This window comes from Dendrobates tinctorius, unplaced genomic scaffold, assembly GCF_039654945.1.
Source record: "Dendrobates tinctorius isolate UK_male_01 unplaced genomic scaffold, ASM3965494v1 ptg000015l, whole genome shotgun sequence".
Taxonomy (NCBI): domain Eukaryota; kingdom Metazoa; phylum Chordata; class Amphibia; order Anura; family Dendrobatidae; genus Dendrobates; species Dendrobates tinctorius.
The window spans coordinates 35,041,852-35,064,681 of record NW_027361683.1 but is presented as its reverse complement, the minus strand read 5'-3'; the positions used below and the strand labels follow the sequence as shown (position 1 = coordinate 35,064,681).

General features: G+C 44.4%; 1 protein-coding gene across 2 annotated transcripts in view; it reads right to left on the bottom strand.

The window, feature by feature from the left end:
• LOC141076139 (uncharacterized) overlaps positions 1-22,830 on the bottom strand; it is a 71,319-nt gene that overhangs the window by 13,923 nt on the left and 34,566 nt on the right. For both annotated transcript variants that reach the window (XM_073563465.1, XM_073563473.1), the window contains exons 3-4: positions 11,327-11,439; positions 1,584-1,792 (exon numbers count right to left, since the gene is read on the bottom strand). In XM_073563465.1, the coding sequence (XP_073419566.1) occupies positions 1,584-1,792; positions 11,327-11,439 (322 nt within the window). The remainder of the gene's footprint in view (positions 1-1,583; positions 1,793-11,326; positions 11,440-22,830) is intronic.

The window sequence follows — 22,830 nt, the reverse complement described above, 5'->3', positions numbered from 1 at the left end:
GGTGCACTTACCGCTCCCAGCAGCGGCTCCTATGCGCTTGGTGCCACCTGGCACGTTTCCCTAGGTGAGACCGGGCGGCCCTTCCCGGACCCGGTCATCACCTTCTAGCCATCAGACGAGGGGGGAGCAGTCTAACGGAGTCTCCCCCGACGCTGCCTCCGGACCGCAGCCCCTGCCGTTCCCGCGGACACCGCACAGGCGGCGTGCACAAGGCCTAGGTATGTCTTCCTGAAGGATATCCTGAGGTTCCCTGGGAACAGGAAACCAAAACTGAGGAGGAAAGGCGGCCTGCCCCCTTTTATCTTTCTGTAGGGTTTCCTGTTCCAAATGGGGCGGATCAGATACCTCCAGTGAGTGCTGTCGTGGCGAAGGGTAAAAACTAGATTAAGGCATTGTCCAGCCAGGTAGTACTTATGTAAACATAACATAAGCCTGTGTATAAATACACCACCTATTCCATAACAGCCGAGTATAACAGAAAAAGTGCAGAGTGCATGTAGGAATCATACAACCTTGTAAGGCAAAGGTCCCCGACGCGCGTTTCTCTCTAGCTTCGTCTCGGGGTGAGACTGCACTTTTTCTGTTATACTCGGCAGTCATGGCTGTTATGGGATAGGTGGTGTATTTATACACAGGCTTATGTTGTTATGTTTACATAAGTACTACCTGGCTGGACAATGCCTTAATCTAGTTATTTGCCACTATGCTATATCATTTTAAATAGGCTGTTGTTCACGTTGTCAGCACAAGTATTTCTTGGCTGGATGCTACCTCTATTTGCCATCTGTGACATTCACACCTATTAGCTTTGACTGTGTGTCTGCATTTTGTATGTGATATTTTTCATCTGTGAGCTTTAATTCTATGCATTATGTATGTATTTAATTGTAGTTGCTTATTACCTGGTCTACTGAGATATATATCTAGGTGCTACCGTTTGTGATTATTTATGGAATTTACAGCTGCATATACTGCATGGCCCTTTGATATATAGTCTATCATATACTATATCAGGTGTATGAGGGCTATTTTCTCAGTACTATACTCTTTATAGTCCACACATATGCATACCATTAGTGCATAGTAGCATTACATCACTACTCTATTAGACATATTTATGTTGCACTAGGCTATATGTGTTACACCTATATATTACAGTACTACTTTGCTAGCCATATTTATGTTGCACTAGGCTATATGTGTTACACTTATGTTATTTTTCATGGTGACTTTTTGCCATATCGTGGTGTATGTACATACTTACCTTGTAAGGACATATTGGACTTGTATCTCTTTTTAAGTGTTTTTTAATCTATTTGCTATTATGCATTAATAAAGGCTGAACATTTTATGGCGTAACTTCGTTTACCTTGTTTGATGGTGTAGTTTATTTGAAGTGCCAATTTCTAGGCTCGATTATTTGGATACCCTTTGCTTTAGAGTTCAGTGAGGATATGGGTGATGAGACCCCCAAAAATATTCTGACATGGCGATGATATGTCAAGCTATATTTTTACTTCAGAATTCAGTCTGATTATTTTTTGGATCAGCTTAGAATCATTACAATCATTCAACACATTTACCTTGAACGGCTGCGTGAAGTAGAGCGTTTGATCCAGGACCCAGCCCTATCCTCCACAAGACGGATCTTTTTACCATTAATCTCTTTGCCATCCAATCTTTCGAGTGCTCTCTTCATGTCGGAGTAAGTACGGAACTCTATGACTCCTTCATTTGGTCGTTGGTGGTGAGCATCAGAAAACGTAACCTCTCCCACTTGCCCCATAAAATCCTTGTTAAAAGATTAAGTGTTAAAAAAACAAAAACAAAACTTAAAACTATATAAATTACATGCAACTTGTTTGCACGGCTAATCAACATTTACAAAACAAAAAAAATGTAAGGTAAGGTTTCAGAAGATATTTAAGAACTTGCTCATAGCCACCAATCTTTACCATTTAGTCTCGGCGTCACACTACATTCTGAATCCACAGTTCTTCCAACTGACCTTCTATTTACCTGGCTGCAGCAATGACATCAAATACATCTCATCTTACCGGGTAAGGGTGTTAGTTTATGTTAAAGGAAAATGTATTAATCTGCTTTGAACATTTTGTATCTGTCTGGAGTTTGTGTCAGACTATGTTACAATCTGGATATATGCTTTAATAAAAAGTACTTGATTAAAAAAAAACAAACACGAGAAAATAGCCAAGCTGTTTTTAAAGAATCGAAACATGTCCTTTCCAAATAGGATCCTAACGACCTGCCATATTGTAGCAAACTACTGATTAAGTAGTATTTTTAGGGTAAGATCACCAAATATCTACACTCACTATGTCATCACACTAGCACCGTAGACATCTACACTCACTATGTCACCACACTAGCACCGTAGACAGTTTACCACTTCTGTTTCGGACTACGTCTCATGAGTGGGAATATACGGTATGTTGCCTGCTACCTTTCATGGCTTGCTCTGGTTTACGCATTACGAGCCTCTCATGCTTTAGATAAGAGGAGGATTACTTGGTACAAAAGCATTAATCGCTTTTAAGGTTTATGGATATGATGAATACTTTTAATTAGTAAAAAGGTGATTTTTGCTTATTCTGTCATTATAATGTATGTAAAGTGCTGTAGAATTAATGGCGAGTAAAAAATGCTACAATTTTGTTAAGCTTTTAATTCACAAATATATTAAAATATTTTAAATATTTTAAGGGTAAAGCTATAAATATTTTCAGCACTCTCTTATTAGCAGAAGACTCCAGTCTTCTAGTTTTAACAACATAGTAACAAAAAAAGGCAAATAAGTGACTATTCTAGTTAGGCTGGTTTAATGGCCTCAGGGGCTGAGCCAACTGCTAACACCACAAAGCTAGGTCTACACACATGGTTATGCAAACTGAAGAACTACATAGTTAGGGCTCATTCAGACCTTCATGAAAAGTTGTCCAAAATTGGGCTGCAACGTACAGACAGGCTGCGGTCTCCTGACCAGACCGTGACAGCTTCCTAAAAAGTTCAGTATGTGGTGGGCATGACCTGGACAGCATGTGAAGAAGTGTTTTACACAGCTCCCGCTTTTCATCCTGAAAAATCCTCGGTTATCCGGCTTTAGACTCACTCCTGTAGTCCAGAACACACCAGTGGGTCTCCTCTAACTGTGGTCTGTGCTCCAGGGACATCGCTGAGAAAATAAATCATGACACGCAGCAGGAAAGTGGGAGAGGAGACCCAGCTGAGGGAAGATGAATTCTCCAAAATGGTTCCTAAACAAGGTACTCCAGCCCCAGACAGAGCAGCAGTTGCTGCTGCAAGACTAGAACGTTTTGCAAGAGTCTCTGTGACTCCCCTGCAGCTTGAAGCACAATCTGGCTTGGAGGATGCTCACAATAGCACTGAGCTGCAACTGGGGATGGAAAGAGTTACAAGATGGGAACATGATGCAGACACTCATGTGAGGAAAGATCACCCCTCCAGAGTCTGCGTTTGGTACGGCCGTTGGCTTCTAGTTTGGCCTGTACGCGCCCCCTTCCTTCTTTTTCCCCGGTGACGTCACCTGGTTCTCCTCCCTCCTTGCCGCTTCACGCCGGCGGCGCCTCTCGGCCGGAGCGCGCCGACAATCTTTTCAGCGTGTCCAGCGGCTGTCAGCTGAAGGGACGCTCCTGCACCACCGTCTACAGGAGGGACGCCTCCTTGGTGCTGCGTCTCCGGTTTCCATCGGGGTACAGCCATTTTCATATATGGCACACGCTGGATTCATCTGCAGCCCCACAGTTTACAGGAAGTAAGTACACTACTCATTCATGACCTACTTAGGTGGTCATTGCAGGATTCAGTCAGCCAGCGCAGGTGTAATATATTTTTCATTTTTTGTCACTATATTATATTAATTATTGCACCATCATGGCTATGCTTTATATTTTATAGTTTTATTACTCTGCTTATTTTACTTGGTGGTGCTATCCAATATATATTATATTAATTCTATTTGTTGTGTTGGTGGTTTGTTTGTGGTTTTATCAATTTATTTTTTGTGACATATATACATATTTATTTGATGCCATCAATTAATCTTGTATATTATCTTGTGCCATATTTTAATAAAGGCATTTAATTTCAATTTTATTTTGAATTTATTAATTTTATTGTTATATTATGCACCATTGTGCCTGCCCTTCCATTTAACTTCCCTCCATTTCCAGTGGTATCTTTTTCTTTCTTTTAATCTGGATGGTCTGCCATTCAGTCTTTAAGTGGATGTAAATCTACTATTTAAAATTTATTTTTTTATATTATTTTACTATTATATTAATATATTTGTTGATTTATTGCTTTTAATTGGTTCTATGGAAGGTAGCCACTTAATACCTGTTTAGATAAGCAGAGTGGCTGGAATTCAGAAAGGAATGTCTATTAACTTGTTTATACGGATTATTAGTTTTATATGTAGTTGGGTAAGGAAACTATTGTATGCATAACCAGCAACCTGCAAGTGTGCTCTATCTGCAAGCGGAAACCGTGATATAACATCCTAGATACTTTGCTTTTTGTCCAAAAAATGTAAATTTTATAGGGTGGAATGTCAGAGGACTGGGTGACCCATCCAAGAGATGCGCAATATTTTCGTTGTTGCGTTCTTACCAACCAGCAGTAATATGCTTAAAGGGAATCTATCACCCCATTTTTTGAGTATCAGCTGCCGACACCGCCATCAGGGGCTTATCTGACAGATTCCCTTTAATGGAAACACATATGGTGAAGGAAAAGACGTATCTATTGCATAGGTCATGGATGTCATTTGAATATCATTCAGTCTATAGCACGCACTCAAGAGGAGTGAGTCTTCTGGTCCATAGAGCCATCTCGTTCATGTGCAAGTCATGGTAGACTCAGAGGGTCACTTTGTCTCTATATTTTTAGTATACATAACACCCCAATCCTTATAGTTGCCATTTATATCCCTCTACCTTATTCCGGTGAGGTGCTGAAAAATATACTCACTCTCTAATCCACACTTCCAAATGTGCCTTTGCTCATGATGGGGGATTTCAATATATATTTACACCTGTACTGAGATAAATTTCATACAGGAACCATATCTGAGTCAGCCTCACAGACCTCTATCCAGAGTTCTATCAGAGCTGGAGTTGATAGATATTTGGCGACCTAAGCACCCCAATATCTAACAATACTTTTGTTATTCAATGTCTTACCATTCGTTATAAAGAATTGACTTGGCAGCTGAAAATGTGAATATGATGTCTCTGGTAAAGGAGGCTGACTATTTAAGAACTGTGTTGGGTCATTCCCCCAAATGGGTATAACTGAGGTTGGGCACGGAGCGCTTGGTCACCAAAAACATATGGCGATTAAACCCATTTTGGAATCAGACTATTGGAGGTTCTCTACATCACAGATTGCGGGTACACTTAAACATTAGCCCCTTCACGACCCAGCCTATTTTGACCTTAATGACCAGTGTCTCTTTATGTGGTAATAACTCAGGAACGCTTCAACAGATCCTAGCGATTCTGAGATTGTTTTTCATGACATTTTGGGCTTCATGTTAGTGGTAAATTTAGGTCGATAATTTTTGCGTTTGTGAAAAAATTGGAAATTTGGTGAAAATTTCACAATTTTCAAATTTTGAATTTTTATTCTGTTAAGTCAGAGTTATGTGACACAAAATAGTTTCTACTGTTTAGGCACATCAGGGGCTCTGCAAACGGAATATGATGCCCGCAGACCATTCCATCAAAGTCTGCATTCCAAAACGTCACTACTTCCCTTCTGAGCCCCGATGTGTGCCCAAACAGTAGTTTTCTCCCAAATATGGGGTACCAGCGTACTCAGGACAAATTGGACAACAACTTTTGGGGTACAGTTTCTTCTGCTACCCTTGAGAAAATAAAAAAATTGGGAACTAAAAGATCATTTTCACGCCCGGGCGTTATAAACTTTAGTGAAAACACTTGCGGGGGTCAAAGTGCTCACCACACATCTAGAAAAGTTCCTTGGGGGGGGGGGGGGGGGGTCTTATCTCCAAATTGGGGTCACTTGTGGGGGGTTTCCACTGTTTAGGTACATCAGGGGCTCTCCAAATATGACATGGCGTCCAATCTCAATTCCAGCCAATTTTGGTTTGAAAAAGTCAAACGGCGTTCCTTCCCTTCCAAGCTCTGCCATGCGCCCAAACAGTGGTTTTCCCCCACATATTGGGTATGTGCGTACTCAGGAGAAATTGCACAACTACTATAGCTGTACATTTGCTCCTTTTGCCCTTGTGAAAATAAAAAAAATGTTGCTAAAAGATAATTTGTGACTAAAAAGTTAAAATGTTCATTTTTTCCTCCCATGTTGCTTCTGCTCCTGTGAAGCACCTGAAAGGTTAATAATCTTCTTGAATGTGGCTTTGATCAGATTGAGGGGTGCAGATTTTAGAATGGTGTCACTTTTGGGTATTTTCTGTCCTATAGACCCCTCATAGTGCTTTCAAATGTGAGGTGGTCGCTAAAAAAAATGGTTTTGTAAATGTTGTTGTAAAAATGAGAAATCGCTGGTCAACTTTTAACCCTTAACTTCCTAAACAAAAAAAAAAAATTGTTTCCAAAATTGCGCTGATGTAAAGTAGACATGTGGGAAATGTTATTTATTAACTATTTTGTGTGACATATTTCTCTGTTTTAAAGGCATAAAAATGCAAAAGTTTGAAAATTGCAAAATAGTGAAGAAATTTTACCACCAACGTGAAGTACAATATGTCACGAAAAAAAAATAAATCTCAGAATCGCCAAGATCCTTTGAAGCGTTCCAGAGTTATTACCCCATAAAGGGACAGTGGTAAGAATTGAAAAAAAAAAAAAAATTGGCCTGGTCATTAACATGCAAACCACCCTTGGTGGTAAAGGGGTTAAGCTTGTGTTTGTACTATAATGTTTAATGTAAGTAATTGTTTATAAAATTAAATCAAAATCAAATAAGAAAGTCCAGTCTGTGCATTAGCAGTCCATGCGGGACAGATTGCTATGGACGTCCGAGTGAGCCTTTAGCTGGAAGACAGCGTATAGACGTGACCACATGGCTAGGGGTAGACCGCGTATAGACGTGACCACATGGCTAGGGGTAGACCGCGTATAGACGTGACCACATGGCTAGGGGTAGACCGCGTATAGACGTGACCACATGGCTAGGGGTAGACCGCGTATAGACGTGACCACATGGCTAGGGGTAGACCGCGTATAGACGTGACCACATGGCTAGGGGTAGACCGCGTATAGACGTGACCACATGGCTAGGGGTAGACCGCGTATAGACGTGACCACATGGCTAGGGGTAGACCGTGTATAGACAAGACCACATGGCTAGGGGTAGACCGTGTATAGACGTGACCACATGGCTAGGGGTAGACAGTGTATAGACGTGACCACATGGCTAGGGGTAGACCGTGTATAGACGAGACCACATGGCTAGGGGTAGACCGTGTATAGACGAGACCACATGGCTAGGGGTAGACCGTGTATAGACGAGACCATATGGCTAGGGGTAGACCGTGTATACACGTGACCACATAGCTAGGGGAACACAATTTATACACATAATAAAATAATATTTATATAGCGACGACATATTCCGCAGCACTTTACATTTTAGAGGGGACTTGCACAGACGATAGACATAACAGCATAACAGTAATCACATAGATCATAACAGATACCAAGAGAAATGAGGGCCCTGCTCGCAAGCTTACAATCTATGAGGAAAAAAGGGAGACACGAAAGGTGGGGGGTAACAGTTGCCTTCATTAGTGTGACCAGCTATAGCGTTGAGTATGTAACAGTACGGACACAGAGGGATAATAGATGCATGAAGCATGTGGGAACATGATGCGGGGAACCTGGTTATGGTAAAACTTTTGACTGGGCCACCCAGGGATAGTTAGGTTAATGTGTTGAGGCCGGAGCTGTGGAGTCGGTAAGCCAAACCTGCGACGCAGAAAAGGTGAACGGATGGACTCTACGTGCCTGGTTCCCACCGTGGAGCATGGAGGAGGAGGTGTGATAGTGTGGGGGTGCTTTGCTGGTGACACTGTTGGGGATTTATTCAAAATTGCAGGCATACTGAACCAGCATGGCTACCACAGCATCTTGCAGCAGCATGCTATTCCATCCGGTTTGCATTTAGTTGGACCATCATTCATTGTGCAACAGGACAATGACCCAAACACACCTCCAGGCTGTGTAAGGGCTATTTGACCAAGAAGGAGAGTGATGGGGTGCTACGCCAGATGACCTGACCTCCACAGTCTCATATATTATAATAATAATATATATATATATATATATATATATATATATATATATATATATACACACACACATATATATACACACACACACACACACACACACATATACACACACACTACGACTTATCTCAGCTAAGACAAAGCCTAGATCCTCAGGCTACATTCACACTATGGGCGTAGCCATGATGAAACCAAGGGGGGGGGGCAGAACCTCATGCTGTTCCGCAGAATTTCATACTGCACACCTCAGCTGCTGCAGAACCTCATACTGCACACCCCTACACTTGAAAATAAAGGCTGCACCTTAAGAAGATGTGGTGATGAATGTAGTCTATTTATTCCAACTATCAGTTGATGTTACTGAAGACGAGCAATGCCTGTCCTGGGCGTCCTTTTGGGCAGCTATGAGGTGTCCCTGACTGGTGCTAAAAAAAAAGGAGTGTTAGTCTGTGTGCTATCCGGCTTTCATTCTTTTTGGTACAGATAGGATATGGATACAGCTATGGATAAATGGATATATAGATAGCAAAAGCAGATTAGAAATCTGCTCTATTGAAAACATTAACTATGAGATCAAAAACCTTTCAGGTGATGCGGTTTTTTTAAAAAGCTGATCTGCGTTTGCAACTGAAAAACATATCCTCAAAAAACGCAGGAAAAACACTGTGTGAATGTAGCCTTAGATCAGGAATAGGACAGCCATTTTATAGGACATTTCATAACTTTCCCAAATTCCTATGAAAAAATATTCAGCACATTCTGCATTGAACTACTGTACTCAATTTATTATATATTTTAGGAGTCGGAGTTGGTCCATTTTAGACCAACTCCACCAAAATGAGCACCGACTCCGACTCCACAGCCCTGGTTGAGGCGGTAGGCTAGTCTGAATAAATGCGTTTTTATGGCACGCTTAAAATTGTAGGGATTGGGGACTAATCGTATTGACCTGGGTAGTGCATTCCAAAGAACTGGCGCAGAAAGTGTAAAAAGTCTTAGAGACGGGAGTGGGAGGTTCTGATTATTGAAGATGCTAAACTCAGGTCATCAGTAGGACGGAGGGCATGGGTAGGGTGGTAGACTGAGATGAGGGAGGAGATGTAGGCTGGTGCTGAGTCGTGGAGTGCTATGTGGGTGAGGGTAATAAGTTTGTACTGGATTCTGGAGTGGATGGGTAACCAGTTTAAGGACTGGCTCAAGGTAGAGGCATCGGTGTAACGATTGGTGAGGAATATGATCCTGGCTGCAGCATTTAAGACAGACTGGAGGGGGGAGAGTTTGGTAAGAGGGAGACCGAGTTACAATAGTCCAGACGAGAATGAATAAGAGAAACAGTAAGTTTTTGCAGAATCAAAAGTGAGAAAAGATCGAATTCTGGAAATGTCTTTGAGATACAGATAACAAGAGCGAGCCAGTGATCGGATGTGGGGGGTGAATGAAAGCTCAGAGTCAAGTATGACCCCAAGACAGCGGGCATATTGCTGGGGAGTAATAGTGGAACCATACACAGAGATGGCAATGTCGGGCATAGGTACATTAGTAGAGGGAGTTCAGTCTTTGACAGGTTCAGTTTCAAGTAGAGGGAGGACATGATGTTAGAGACAGCGTTTAGACAATCACTGGTATTTTCTAAAAAGGCAGGCGTGATGTCATGAGAAGAAGCGTATTATTGGGTGGCGTCAGCATAGAGATGGTACTGGAAACCAAATCTACTGATTGTTTGACCAGTATACAATATACAAAGGGCAGTATACAAAGAGAATAGAAGGGGGCCTAGAACCGATCCTTGAGGAACCCCAACAGTAAGTGGAAGATGAGAGGAGGCAGCGAAAGATACAGTGAAGGAGCTGTCAGTGAGATCAGAGGAAAACCAGGAGAGAACGGTGTCCTTGAGGCCAATGGAAAGGAGCATAGTGAGGAGGAGCTGATGACCCACAGTGTCGAATGCTGCGGAGAGATCCAGGAGAATTAGCATGGAGTAGTGACCACTAGATTTAGCTGTTAGCAGATCATTAGAGACTTTAGTGAGAGCAGTTTCAGTAGACTGTAAAGAGCGGAAACCTGATTGTAGAGGATCGAGGAATTATTAGAGAGATAGCGGATAAGACGGGAGTGGACCAGGCGTTCTAGGAGTTTAGAGATAAAGGGAAGATTAGAGACAGGTCTATAGTTAGCGGCACAGTTTTGGTCGAGGGAAGGTTTTTTAAGTAGTGGATGTATGATGGGCATGCTTACATGAGGGAAAGATACCAGAAGAGAGAGAGAGGTTAAATAATTTTGTTAGGTGGGTGGTGACAGCAGGGGAAAGGGACTAGAGGAGATGTGACGGAATTGGGTCACTGGTGCAAGTGGTTGGGCGAGAAGATGCAAGGAGCCTGGTAACTACTTCTTCTGTGACTGGTTCAAAATCAGAGCGTGAGCTAGCTGCACTGGGGGAGGAAGGAAGATGCATGGTATGAGGTGATTGGGAGATAATTTCCTGTTGGATATGGTCAATTTTTTCTTTGAAGTAATTGGCCAGATCGTCAGCTTGAAGATCCGTGGTTGGCGCCTGCACTTTTGGGTTGAGTAGGGAATGAAAAGTGTCAGAGACGTTTCGGGTTCTTGGACAATGAGGTAATGAGGGTGTTGAAATAGGTTTGTTTGGAGAGGTGAAGGGCAGTGTTGTATGTTCTAAGCATAAACTTATAATGGATGAAATCTTTGTGTAGGTTGGATATACATGACCACATAGCTACATAGGATGCACTGCGATACTGAAACTAAGCATCATCACACAGGAAGTTTGGAAAAAACTCAATAGCAGTTAGATAGTGTCGTTAGGGAGCAGGAGGGAATTTTTAAGGCAGGCATATTACATGTTAGTTTAGATTCTGGCACTATAGAGAGATTTAGATTAAAATGTATTTGACCTTTGAATCACCCCTTTAATCCAAATCCTTTTAATTTGAGAAAATTATTTAACGTAGGTATAAGTACAGAAGTGCTCTAACAGTCACAAAAAACCCATACCTTTAAGTCTTGGCAGGTGCACCGTGTAGATAGATTTTCCACCCTCAGGCGATACATTGTGCGAATGGGTGGTCCAGGCTTCTCGCTGACATTTTTGCGATAGCCATAGCCATCTAAAGGCACAAAGAGAAAGACATGGTCAGAAGCCAATATGCCAAGGCTGTTTGATTCCATTTTTCAGAAAATAAAAAAATGAAATCAACGTCTATACAACAGCTTAGCAAATCTAGGCAAACAAGTTTTTTTTATTCTTCATAAAGCATTTACACACTGTGACCAATATACATTGTGATCAAGAAATGGCGAATTGGAGGGTCACATGAGAGTCGACTAAAACGCCACTCTGTCACCCAGAAATTCTTCCATAAACCCTTATCTTTCCCACATCTCGCAGTAAGAATGGCTAGTTACTGGTACAGGTTGCAGAACCAATACTACTTACCCACCTAGCGTCCCCCCTCTAAGTATGTATCCTAGGGGCACCAGTTAAAAATTATGGCCTAAAAAGATCCGAAATAAAAATTGAAAGAGAAGCATCTCAAATTACAGCCACTGTTAAAAAAAAAAAAAAAAAAAGCCAAAAACCAACTCCTTCACTTGACAGCATGCTGCACAGGTCGCTAATCTGCAGTGATGTCATCACTTGGGGGTCAGTGTATATTTCACTGTATTAACATGTGTGTCTGATCTGGCGATCACACGATTTCTGGACATCTTCTCAGCATAGCAGAGCTATTGAACTCTTAGGGGACATACATGTGCTTGTCGCAAAATTAGATCATCAAAAAGTTCATTTATTTCAGTTCTTCAATACAAAAAGTGAAACATTTTATAGAAACATTACAGAGTGATCTATTTCACATGTTTATTTCTATTAATGTTGATGATTATGGCTTACAGCCAGTGAAAACTCAAAAGTCATTATCTCAGTAAATTAGAATACTTAAGTTTATAACATCAGCTTGAAAAATGATTTTAAAATCTGAAATGGTAGCCTACTGCTTAGATGGACGGCCAGCTTCATAAGCTTATTGTTGTTACCTCCTCTCAGTGTGTGCCACAGGTGGGGTAGCTGGTCCTGGAAGCGCTGAAATCACAGCTGCTCTTATACGGCAAGTCAGAAGAAGGGCGAGACTCTAATTTTGCATCATCTTGGGTAATTTGCTGGGAATATTCTGTGTGTTATTTGCCCGTTTTGTGGCTCACTAAAGTATTTCCATACAGTTTTACCCTCACCCTTTGGGGACAGTAGAGCGGGCGTTCAGCGGGCTGATTCCTGGTTCATGCGATTTCGGTTAGCGGACTAGAGCAACTATTTACCCCTTGTCTCCACAACACTCCATTCTCAAGTCTTTTGCAGCCTCTTACAGGTTTTCATCCAGGATTGTTTTGTTTTTTAGCAACATTCATCTTCCCATTAACTCTGACCAGCTTCCCTATCTTTTCTCAAGAAAAGCATGCCCGTAGCATGATGCTTCCACCACCAAATTTGACAGTGGGGATTGTGCTTTTCAAAACATGCAAAAAGTCACCTGATTGCTCACCTGACTGCAAACACACCAAATTATCTTGCTACCCTTCATTTCACATTGTGTTATTTGTGTTTTCTCCAACATTGTGCTTTTCCCTTAGATGGAATATGCCTAATTACAACATAATGACTGTTGTCTATGCCCTTATGATGCGGCTGGCGTCTCAATAGTTTGGAGACAAGCAAGGTAGAGCAGAAGCAGGAGACAGCTTGGGGTTCATCCCACAGTCTCTGGGTTTGGCCTACTGGACCTTTCAGGAGCCTGGTGTGTTTGTAAAGTAGAAGGCCCACCATATGTAGACTGTATGGACATGGGCCATGACCTTTAATGAGTATATGCAAGATGAAGGGTGGTATTACAGGGACCTGGATTTGGTTGACTTAAAAGGGGATTCCTGGTGTTGGACATAAGAAGGGTCCCAATCATAGCTTGGCGCATACATTGGTGGGCTTGGCCCACGATAGAAGTAGCTTCTTGGGGGTGAGAGCAAAAATGGTGTTGAACCAGTGTGTCATGTGTAATGCTAACATTTGAAAGTTAAGAAACAATCTTTTTGATTGTTGGGTTGGGTACCTGGTTCCAACAATATGAGAATTGCTGCATATGTACGTAGTCTTAAGCTGGAGTCACACATCGCGACTTACCAGCGATCCCGACAACGATATCAACGTGTCAGGATCGCTGGTATGTCGCTATGTGATCGCTGGCGAGCTGTCAAACAGACAGCTTCACCAGCGATCAGCACAGCGATGCCGAGCGCCCGGCATCGCTGTGTTAGTTAGCGCTGATGCCATATCCCTGTAAAAAAATAGAATTAATAAAAAAATATTGTTATTCTCACCATCCGACGTCCAGCGCAGCCATCCTGCCTCTCTCCATGCTCCGGTCCCAGTAATCTTTTGCGAGAATGACCGCGAAAAAAACACGGTCTCGCGGGAGCGCGACGTCTCGCGGTCATTCGTGCAAAGGATCACTGGGACCGGGAGCGTGGAGAGAGGCAGGATGGCTGCGCGGGACATCGGAAGGTGAGAATAACAATACTTTTTATTTTTTTATTATTTTTTACAGCTGATCGCTGGTCTCCCGCCTGTCACACGCAGCGATGCGTGCTGGCCAGCAGGAGACCAGCGACGAAAAATATGTCAAGAGGTTTCTTGCAGCGATACCGGCAGGGGGGCCGGTCGCTGATCGCTGTCACACACAGCGATCTCGCTGGTGAGATCGCTGTTGTGTCACAAAAGTTGTGACTCAGCAGCGATCTCGCTAGCGAGATTGCTATGTGTGACTCCCGCTTTAAAGGAAACCTGTCACCCCCCCAGGGCGTTTTTAAGTAAAAGAGCCACCTTCAGCAGCACTAAGGCTGCATTCTGTGAAGGTGGCTCTTCTGTTTCTGACCCCTAGTAACGCAGAAATGTTGACTTTTATAAATAGGTCCTCATACCTGTAATGTGTCCCATAGGTATGGTGTATCCCCCTGTATCAGCTGCCTACCATCCATCCATCATGCCTGTCCTGTCTCTGGGCGCCGCTTCCTCCTGTGTAGTATGCCTGTGCTGTGACAACTCTAGCTGCAGCTTCCCTCATCCACCTCCTCTTTCTTTTTCCTTCCGCAGCGTCTGATGAGCTGACCTGCCAGTGACCTGCTTGTGCGCCGAGAGAGGAGAAAGAAAGAGGAGGAGGGGGATGGGGGAAGCCGCAGCTAGAGTTGTCACAGGCATATTACACAAGAGAAGGCTGCGCCCAGACACAGGACAGAGGCATGATGGACGGCTGGCAGACTGCTGATACAGGGGGAGACACCATACCTGACGCATTACCAGTAATTCAGTGTCTTCTGGAGAGTTTCTATCACTTGATCTGGAAGCCCTTTAGCGCTTGAGATTCTGGCTTCAGTAGCCAGGCTGCAAAATTTAACCTGTGAAGGTCTGGGTGGAACAGGGGACCCTGGTGAAGGAAATTGTCTTTCTGGGATACCAGTAGCGGACCTTCCAGGGCCATGTCTATCAAAGCACTGTACCAACTTCTTCCCGGACACATAGGATCGATTAGAATTGTGGTTACATGATCGGACCATATCTTCTGTAACGTCCTTGTTACAATCGGAATCGGTGGGAAGGCATAGGCCAGGTTGAACCTCCACGGGTGAGAAATGGCATCTATTGCCAATGCTCCGTCTGCGGGATCCAGGGAGAAGAAAGTCTCCACCTTTGCGTTCTGGCCATTGGCAAACATCCACATCCTGAATCCCCCATCTTGTCACAAGGGATAGAAAGATTTCTTGATCGAGGCACCACTCCCCCCCAGATGGACGTCTTTTCTGCTGAGGAAGTCCGCCTGAACATTGGCGGACCCCTTCAGATGGACTGCTGTAATGGACAGAAGATGTTTCTCTGCCCAAGAAAAAAATTCTTGCAGCGATCGATTTCAGTCTGACGTACTTTGTGCCTCCCTGGTGACGGAGGTAGGCAACTGTGGTCATATTATTGGAATAAACGTGTACATGATGACCTTGGACAAGGGCAGATGCGGCTCTCAATGCCTTCTCTACTGCTTTCAGTTCTCTGAGGTTTGAAGAACTGGATCTGATGTCTGGGGACCTTACACCATGGAAGTGGGTTTTCTCTAACACAGCGTCCCAGCCCCTCTGACTGGTGACTAAAGTGAGTTTTTCAGGGGAAGCTGATCCCAGCTGACCCCCCGCTAGAGGTTCTGGGAATTTAGCCACCATGCAAGGAAAGACTTCATTTGGCTGGGAAGGGAAACTCTACTGGTCAGAGAATTTTGATGCCTGTCCCAAGACAAGAGAACATTAGTCTGGAGGACTTGTTTATGGGCTTGAGCCCAAGACACTGCCTGGATGTATGATGTCAGTGACCCCGGGATAGACATTGCGTGCCGCAGGGTAGGGGCCCTCTGGTCCCTGATCTTGGAGATCCTTTGAAAAAGATGGAGTTGACTATCCCTGGGCAAGGAGGATGCTCTTTTTTCTGAATCCAGGAGGATTCCCAGGAATTTCTTCCTTGGTGAAGGATGAAGATCCGACTTCTTCAGATTTGGGATCAAGACCAGGGATTCCAGGATTTCCAAGGGCTTAGTCACATCTAGATTTAGACAGGGGAAAGATGGTGCGACAATGAGGAAGTTGTCTAAATACAGAATGATGCAAATCCCCTGATGACGAATGAAGATTACTGCTTCTATCATAATCTTGGTGAATACCTGCTGTGCTGATGAAGTACCGAACAGGAGGACATTGAATTGGTAATGGCTGACCCGGGGACCATGGAAAACTGCGAATCTGAGAAACCTCCGATGATCTGGATGGATTGGCACATGGTAATAAGAATCCTCCAGATCTATTGTAGCCATCACCCAATCCTGTCCAATGAGTGGGATTGCTGATTTGGTCGATTCCATCTTGAACAGTCTGTATGTGATCACTTGATTCAGGGGTGTCAGATAGACAATAGTTCTGTGTTTCCCTGAAGGCTTCTCGACCAGGAAGAGGAGAGAATAGTGGCCCCCGCCTATCTTGTAGGGGTACCCGAGAGATCACCTTTGCTTGAAATAGACCTTGAAGACCTAACAGTAAGGAGTCATGAAGGTGTAGAGATTGTAGTGAGGTGACTCTTAGGAATTCTGGGGAAAATTCTCGAACTCTAGTTTCAATCCGTCTCGAATGGTACAGAGAAGCCACCGGCTTGAGGAGATGGACTGCCACTGAGTGAGGAAGCCCGAGTCGACCCCCATCAGGGGAGCAGTCATTGCTTGTCAGGAATTTGCTGGTGGTGGGGGACAAGGATATTTTTGCCCTTTCCACCTTTTGAATAGCTCCAACGGCCTGATATGCCTTTCCCTTTGTATTCCCTCTGGGAGGACTGATCTCGAGAGGGAAGGAAAAAAAAAAAAACGCTGAAAGGGAATGGCGCAAAGCTTAGCAGTGACGTCACCGCTCCATGACTTCAGACACAGAGCTCTCCTAGCCAAGTTGGAGAGGACTGCGGACTTCGCTGCTACGCGTTCAGATTCAGCAGAAGAATCGGCAAGGAACCCTGTTGCTTTCTGAAGGAGGGGAAGAGGAGTCAAGTATCTCCTCCCTAGAAGTTCCCCGAATGAGGTGGTCTTCTAATGTACGAAGCCAGCAAAACAGATCTAGTGACACAGGTGGAAGCCACATTTGTTTTTAGCAAATTACTGGAGGGGTCCCAGGATTTTCTTAGTAAGCTCTCGATCTTGCGATCCATGGGATCTTTGAGCTGAGACGAGTCCTCAAAAGGGAAGAGCTGTCTTATTTGCTACCCTGGACACCTGCACATCTACTTTGGGTATCTCCCATTTAGAACAATCTCCGTCTAGGGGAAAATGATTTTTTTTTTTTTTTTTTTTAATTCTGACGGGATACCAAGCCCTTTCTCGGAAGGTCCCATTCATGATGTATAAGGCTTTGGATATTCTCATGTATGGGGAAACCTTTTGCTTTTTAGGTTTCAGCCCTACAAACATTTCATCCTGCACTGACTGCTTAACTTCATCCTCAACCCCCATGGTGCTTCTCACCATATTAAAATCAATTCCTCCATATCTTCGGAGGAAAAATAATGTTTTTTATTACCGTACTTGGGGGTGGAAGTGGAACCCTCATTCTCCCAAACCTCCTCCGAATCAGAGGTACGGACTTCGCCTGAGTCTGAATCAGATTCTACAGGTGCCATCTTCCTTTTCTTAGGAGGGGGTTGTAGTACTGGAGCCTGGGAAAAGGCAGACATCGAGGACTGAATCTCTTGTTTGATGAGGGTTTTAATGCTGTCCAACAGGGAGGGCTGTTCGGCACGCATCACATCGTTAATGCAGGGCTGGCATAGCTTCTTACATACTGAGGGAAGTTTGGTAGCACATACACCACACTTGCGGCTGGGCTCGTTATCCTTCTTAGAGGCAGGGACCCTGTCTCCCTAAGAGTGAGAGAAAGGTGGACTAAGTCTTCCAGAGGACAGGACATAACCCAGATAGCAAGGGACCTTCCTCCACTACTTACAGTAGGAGTGTGGACGCTAGGCTCTGCAGAAGCAGAAAGGGAGGGTTTGTCGCCATCCATGTTTAGTCCGTCAGTGGTCACACAGACATACAACCTGGAGGCATCCCCCGACCAGGATTAAATAATCGAGGTCCCAGCATTCATGTTCGTGCTCCTCCCCCAAGTCGTCAGGGGGGAACCCTGAAGGGAACACCCCAACATGCCAACAGCTCCGAAGCCCCCAAAGTAAAAACCCCAGCGGGAGCATGCGCATTCCACTGTGGAACTCACCAGGATTCAACTGGACGTTTTGCATAACATCACTTCCGGTACGCGCAGCATTCAAATTCTGCCGGAATGTAGAGAGGACGACGCCGGGGAGCTGTAGAAAGACCCCGGCCGCACATCACCACCCCGCTTTACTCCCATAAGAGGCGCAGGAAGGTCCCAAGTCGCATGTGGGCCATGGAGACGGGAGCAGCACATGGGAGGATGAGAGCAGAGGCCTCAACCTCAGCTGCCCGGCCTTAAGTGAGTAGACCTGGGTGCTCCAGATCGCCAGCACCATCAGGAAACCACTTCATGCCCCATAGAGGACAGGAAAAACACTGGTGGTTGTAGGAAGGGGAGGGGTATTTAACCTCTTTAGGTTTCCTGTCCCCCATTAGGGCAGGGAGATATCCTCCGATGCTGCTGTTGTGGAAGGTGACTAGAGAAAAAAAAAAACAAAAAAAAAAAAAAACACTTTTATCATGCCGATACAGAGCATTTATTTGGAAAAAAGGGCCCATGGTGGCTCGACGATTAGCACTGTTGCCTTGTAGCGTTGGATCAATTCCCAAGAACAACATCTGCAAGGAGTTTGTATGTTCTCCCCATGTTTGCATGGGTTTTCTCAGCGTACTACGGTTTCCGCTCATACTTCAAAGACATACTGATAGGGAATTTAGGCTGTGAGAACCAATGGGGACAGTGATAACACAGGTTTTTTTTCCCAGGTGGCTAGGTTTATCAAATGGATTGAGGGTATTGTGAGGGTGCTGAAATCAAAAATCACATTTCTTTTGCTAAATTGGTTCTAGCTTTTGAGATAATTCATCCATGAAAATAACACATTCCCCCAATGCGACTTGTGAAATGTAAGATACCATATAATTATTTTGTATATCAATTTGCAGGTTTACAATGCAATAAGTGACTTTTTTGAAGGCAGAATTATACTGTAACTATTAAATAGCTCAGAAACTAGAGCCAATCTGGCAAAACTGAAGACACATTCTTAAATCAGCTCCATAAGCTTAAGCCCTTCCCGACCAGTGACATAGCGTATGCGTCATGAAAGTCTGTGCCAATCCGACCAATGACGCATATGCTGTGTCATGACTTTATAGCCCCCCTGCGGGTTGGGTGACCGGGGTCAATGAAAGGTCACCCGACCCGCCAGGTACAGGGGGCTTTGTACGTCACCCCAGGGGTGGTGGCATAGCCCCCCAGTGGCTACGATCGCTCTGATTGGCTGTTTCACTTTTAACAGCCTATCAGAGCGATAGTAATATTTCATCAATGAAATATTACAATCCGGCCATGGCCAATGCTGCATTAGCATCGGACATGGCTGGAGACCGAGATCCGACCCCCCACGACTGACAGGGGCGATCGGCCCCCCGCCACCGACTGAAGGCGGCTATCTGCAGCCGCCGTCACCATCTGCTCCCCTTCCCTCCGCCCCCCCGCCTTCCAATCCCCCCCAGTACCTCCAGAGTCCCCGTATCATTCCCAGTGTCCCGCCGTCCCGGATCATGAGCGCCGCCATCTTCCAAAATGGCGGGCGCCCGCCAAATCTGCAAGGCTGCAGATTCCATTCATTCATTTTGATCACTTTGATAGATCCTATCAAAGAGAACAAAAAAAAAAAAAAAAAAGAAAAAGAAAAGAAAAGTAAAATCACCCCCCACCCTTATCACCCCCATAGGTAGGGACAAATAATAAACTAAAGAAAATATTTTTGGGCTAGGGTTGGAATTGGGGTTAGGTGTTATGAATGGGTCACCGAGGAGGATAGCAGGCCCAGGCTAAGCCACAGAAAACCAGAGAGGTTGGTAACTAAGCGAATTGCAGACCCCTGATCCTGTCCACACAACTAGCAGTAGCCGTGGCGCGTACCTACGATGATCCTAGACGCCTCGGCACAGCCAGAGAGCTAACTAAGCCTATAGCAAGAAAGGGGAAATCTAAACTGCCCCGGAGAAGACCCCAAAGGAATAGATAGCCCCCAAACATATATGGTCGGTGAGACAAGATGAAAACGCAAACACAGGCAGAAAAATAGACTGAGCAAACGATGGGACCCACACTGACTAGACATTACAGGAAAGGAAAGACACTGTCTGCAATCACGCAAAAAACCCTGCAAAAAGTCCAACACGTCTGAAGCACAAAAACACTGAAGTCGCATGACTTCGCCCCCCACTATATCAGCACTCTAGTATATTCTGAAAGCAAAGCAAAAAGAGACCAATATAAAAGGGGACAAAACAAACTGGCACATGCAGTAACATATGGGCGGCGATTCAGCACAGCCCCAGCCGGAGCTGACTGACCCGCACCAAACAGATAGACAAAACCAGATCAAATGCAAACAGAATAGCAAATGAACCACTTAGCTGAACATGCAGGGAAAGAGCAGGAGACGACAGACCTCAGCAGGAACAGGAAGAAAATCACCAGCAGGGACAGAGGGAGTCAGCTGTCCTAAATCCCAATCAGAAACCCCAGATCTCCAATAGTCTTCCTCATTATCAGGTGGCAAGCCTCTGTCAATCAGATCAGCTCCACTACCTCCAGTAACCACCAGAGGGAGCCCAGAAAGAGAACTCTCAATCTGACCAGCTCCACTATCTTCAGTAATCACCAGAGGGAAGGCAGAGAGAGAATTCACAACAGTTAGGGTTGGAATTAGGGTTAAGATTAGGGTTATGGAAAGAGTTGGGATTAGGGATGTGTTGTAGATAGGGTTGTGGATAGGGTTTTGGTTATGGGTGTGTTCGGGTTAAGGTTGCGTTAGAATTGAGGGGATACCACTATTTAGGCACATTAGGGGGTCTCCAAACATGACATGGCGCCACCATTGATTCCAGCAAATTTTGCGTTCAAAAAGTCAAACAGTGCTCTCTCCCTTCTGAGCTCTGCCCTGCGCCCAAACAGTCATTTACCCCAACATATGGGGTATCAGCGTACTCAGGACAAACTGGACGACAACTTTTGGGGTCCAATTTCTCCTGTTACCCTTGTGAAAATAAAAATTTGAGGGCTAAAATATAATTTTTCGAAGAAAAAAAATGATTATTTTCACGGCTCTGCGTTATAAACTTCTGTGAAACACTTGGAGGTTCAAAGTGCTCACCACACATCTAGACAAGTTCCTTGGGGGGGGGGGGGGGGCTCTAGTTTCCAAAATGGGGTCACTTGTGTGGGGGTTTCTACTGTTTAAGCGCATCAAAGGCTCTGCAAACGTAACATGACGCCCGCAGACCATTGCATCAAAGTTGGCATTTCAAAACGTCACTACTTCCATTCCAAGCCCCGACGTGTGCCCAAACAGTGGTTGCCCCAACATATGGGGTAACAGCGTACTCACGACAAACTGGACAACAACTTTTGGGGTCCAATTTCTTCTGTTACCCTTGTGAAAATAAATTGCGGGCTAAAAAAAAAAAAAAAAACTCATTTTGAGGGAAAAAAACTATTTTTTATTTTCACGGCTCTGCGTTATAAACTTTTGTGAAGCACTTGGGGGTTCAAAGTGCTCACCACACATCTAGATAAGTTTCTTGGGGGGCATCTAGTTTCCAAAATGGGGTCACTTGTGGGGGAGCTCCCATACATACAGGGGCTCTCCATACACGACATGGTGACCGCTAACGATTGGAGCTAATTTTCCATTCAAAAAGTCAAATGGCGCTCCATCACTTCCGGGCCCTGCCGTGCGCCCAAACAGTGGGTTACGACCACATATGAGGTATTGTTCTACTCAGGAGAAATTGCCCAACAAATTTTAGGATCCATTTTATCCTGTTGTCCATGTGAAAATGAAAAAATTGAGGCTAAAAGAAAATTCCTGTAAAAAAATAAGTACTTTGTTTTTACGGATCAATTTGTGAAGCACCTGAGGGTTTAAAGTGCTCATTATGCATCTAGATAAGTTCCTGGGGGGGGGGGGTGTCTAGTTTCCAAAATGGGGTAACTTGTGGGGGAGCTCCAATGTTTAGGCACACAGGGGCTCTCCAAACGCGACATGGCGACTGCTAAATTTTCCATTCAAAAAGTCAAATGACGCTCATTCCCTTCTGAGCTCTGCTGTGCACCCAAACAGTGGTTTATGACCACATGAGGTATCGATGTACTCAGGAGAAATTTTCCAAGAAATTTTAGGATCCATTTTATCCTGTTGCCCATGTGAAAGTGAAAAAAATTGAAGCTAAAAACAAAAGTTTTGTTGGAAAAATTAAAATGTCCATTTTTTCCGACCATAACGTGAGGTCGGCCATGAGGTCGCCAAGCGCCAAAGTCGCGTTTCAAATAATGCTTCCAGCGCCTTTTCTCAGTCAATGATGGAGGACGCACACTGTGGGCAACGCGATGACATGGGCAGCAGCCACCACCATCTTAGAGAAGGGCATTGAAGTCATTGGCTGGCTTTGTGTGGCGTCACAGTGGCTATAAAAGGCAGTGACCGCCATCTTACTTCTGCCGATCTTAGAATAGGGAGAGGTGCTGCTGCTGATTCTGAATAAGGGAGAGCGTTAGGCAGGGAAGAAGGAAAAAAAAAAAAAAAAAAAAATTGCTTCTGCTGATAGCACTTTTCACTATACAGTTAGTGTGCAGCGAAAGGGGAGGATTTTTGATGTGTGCAGCAGCACTGGTGGTGATTAGGCTGCCTTTTAAGGCTACCTGATAGC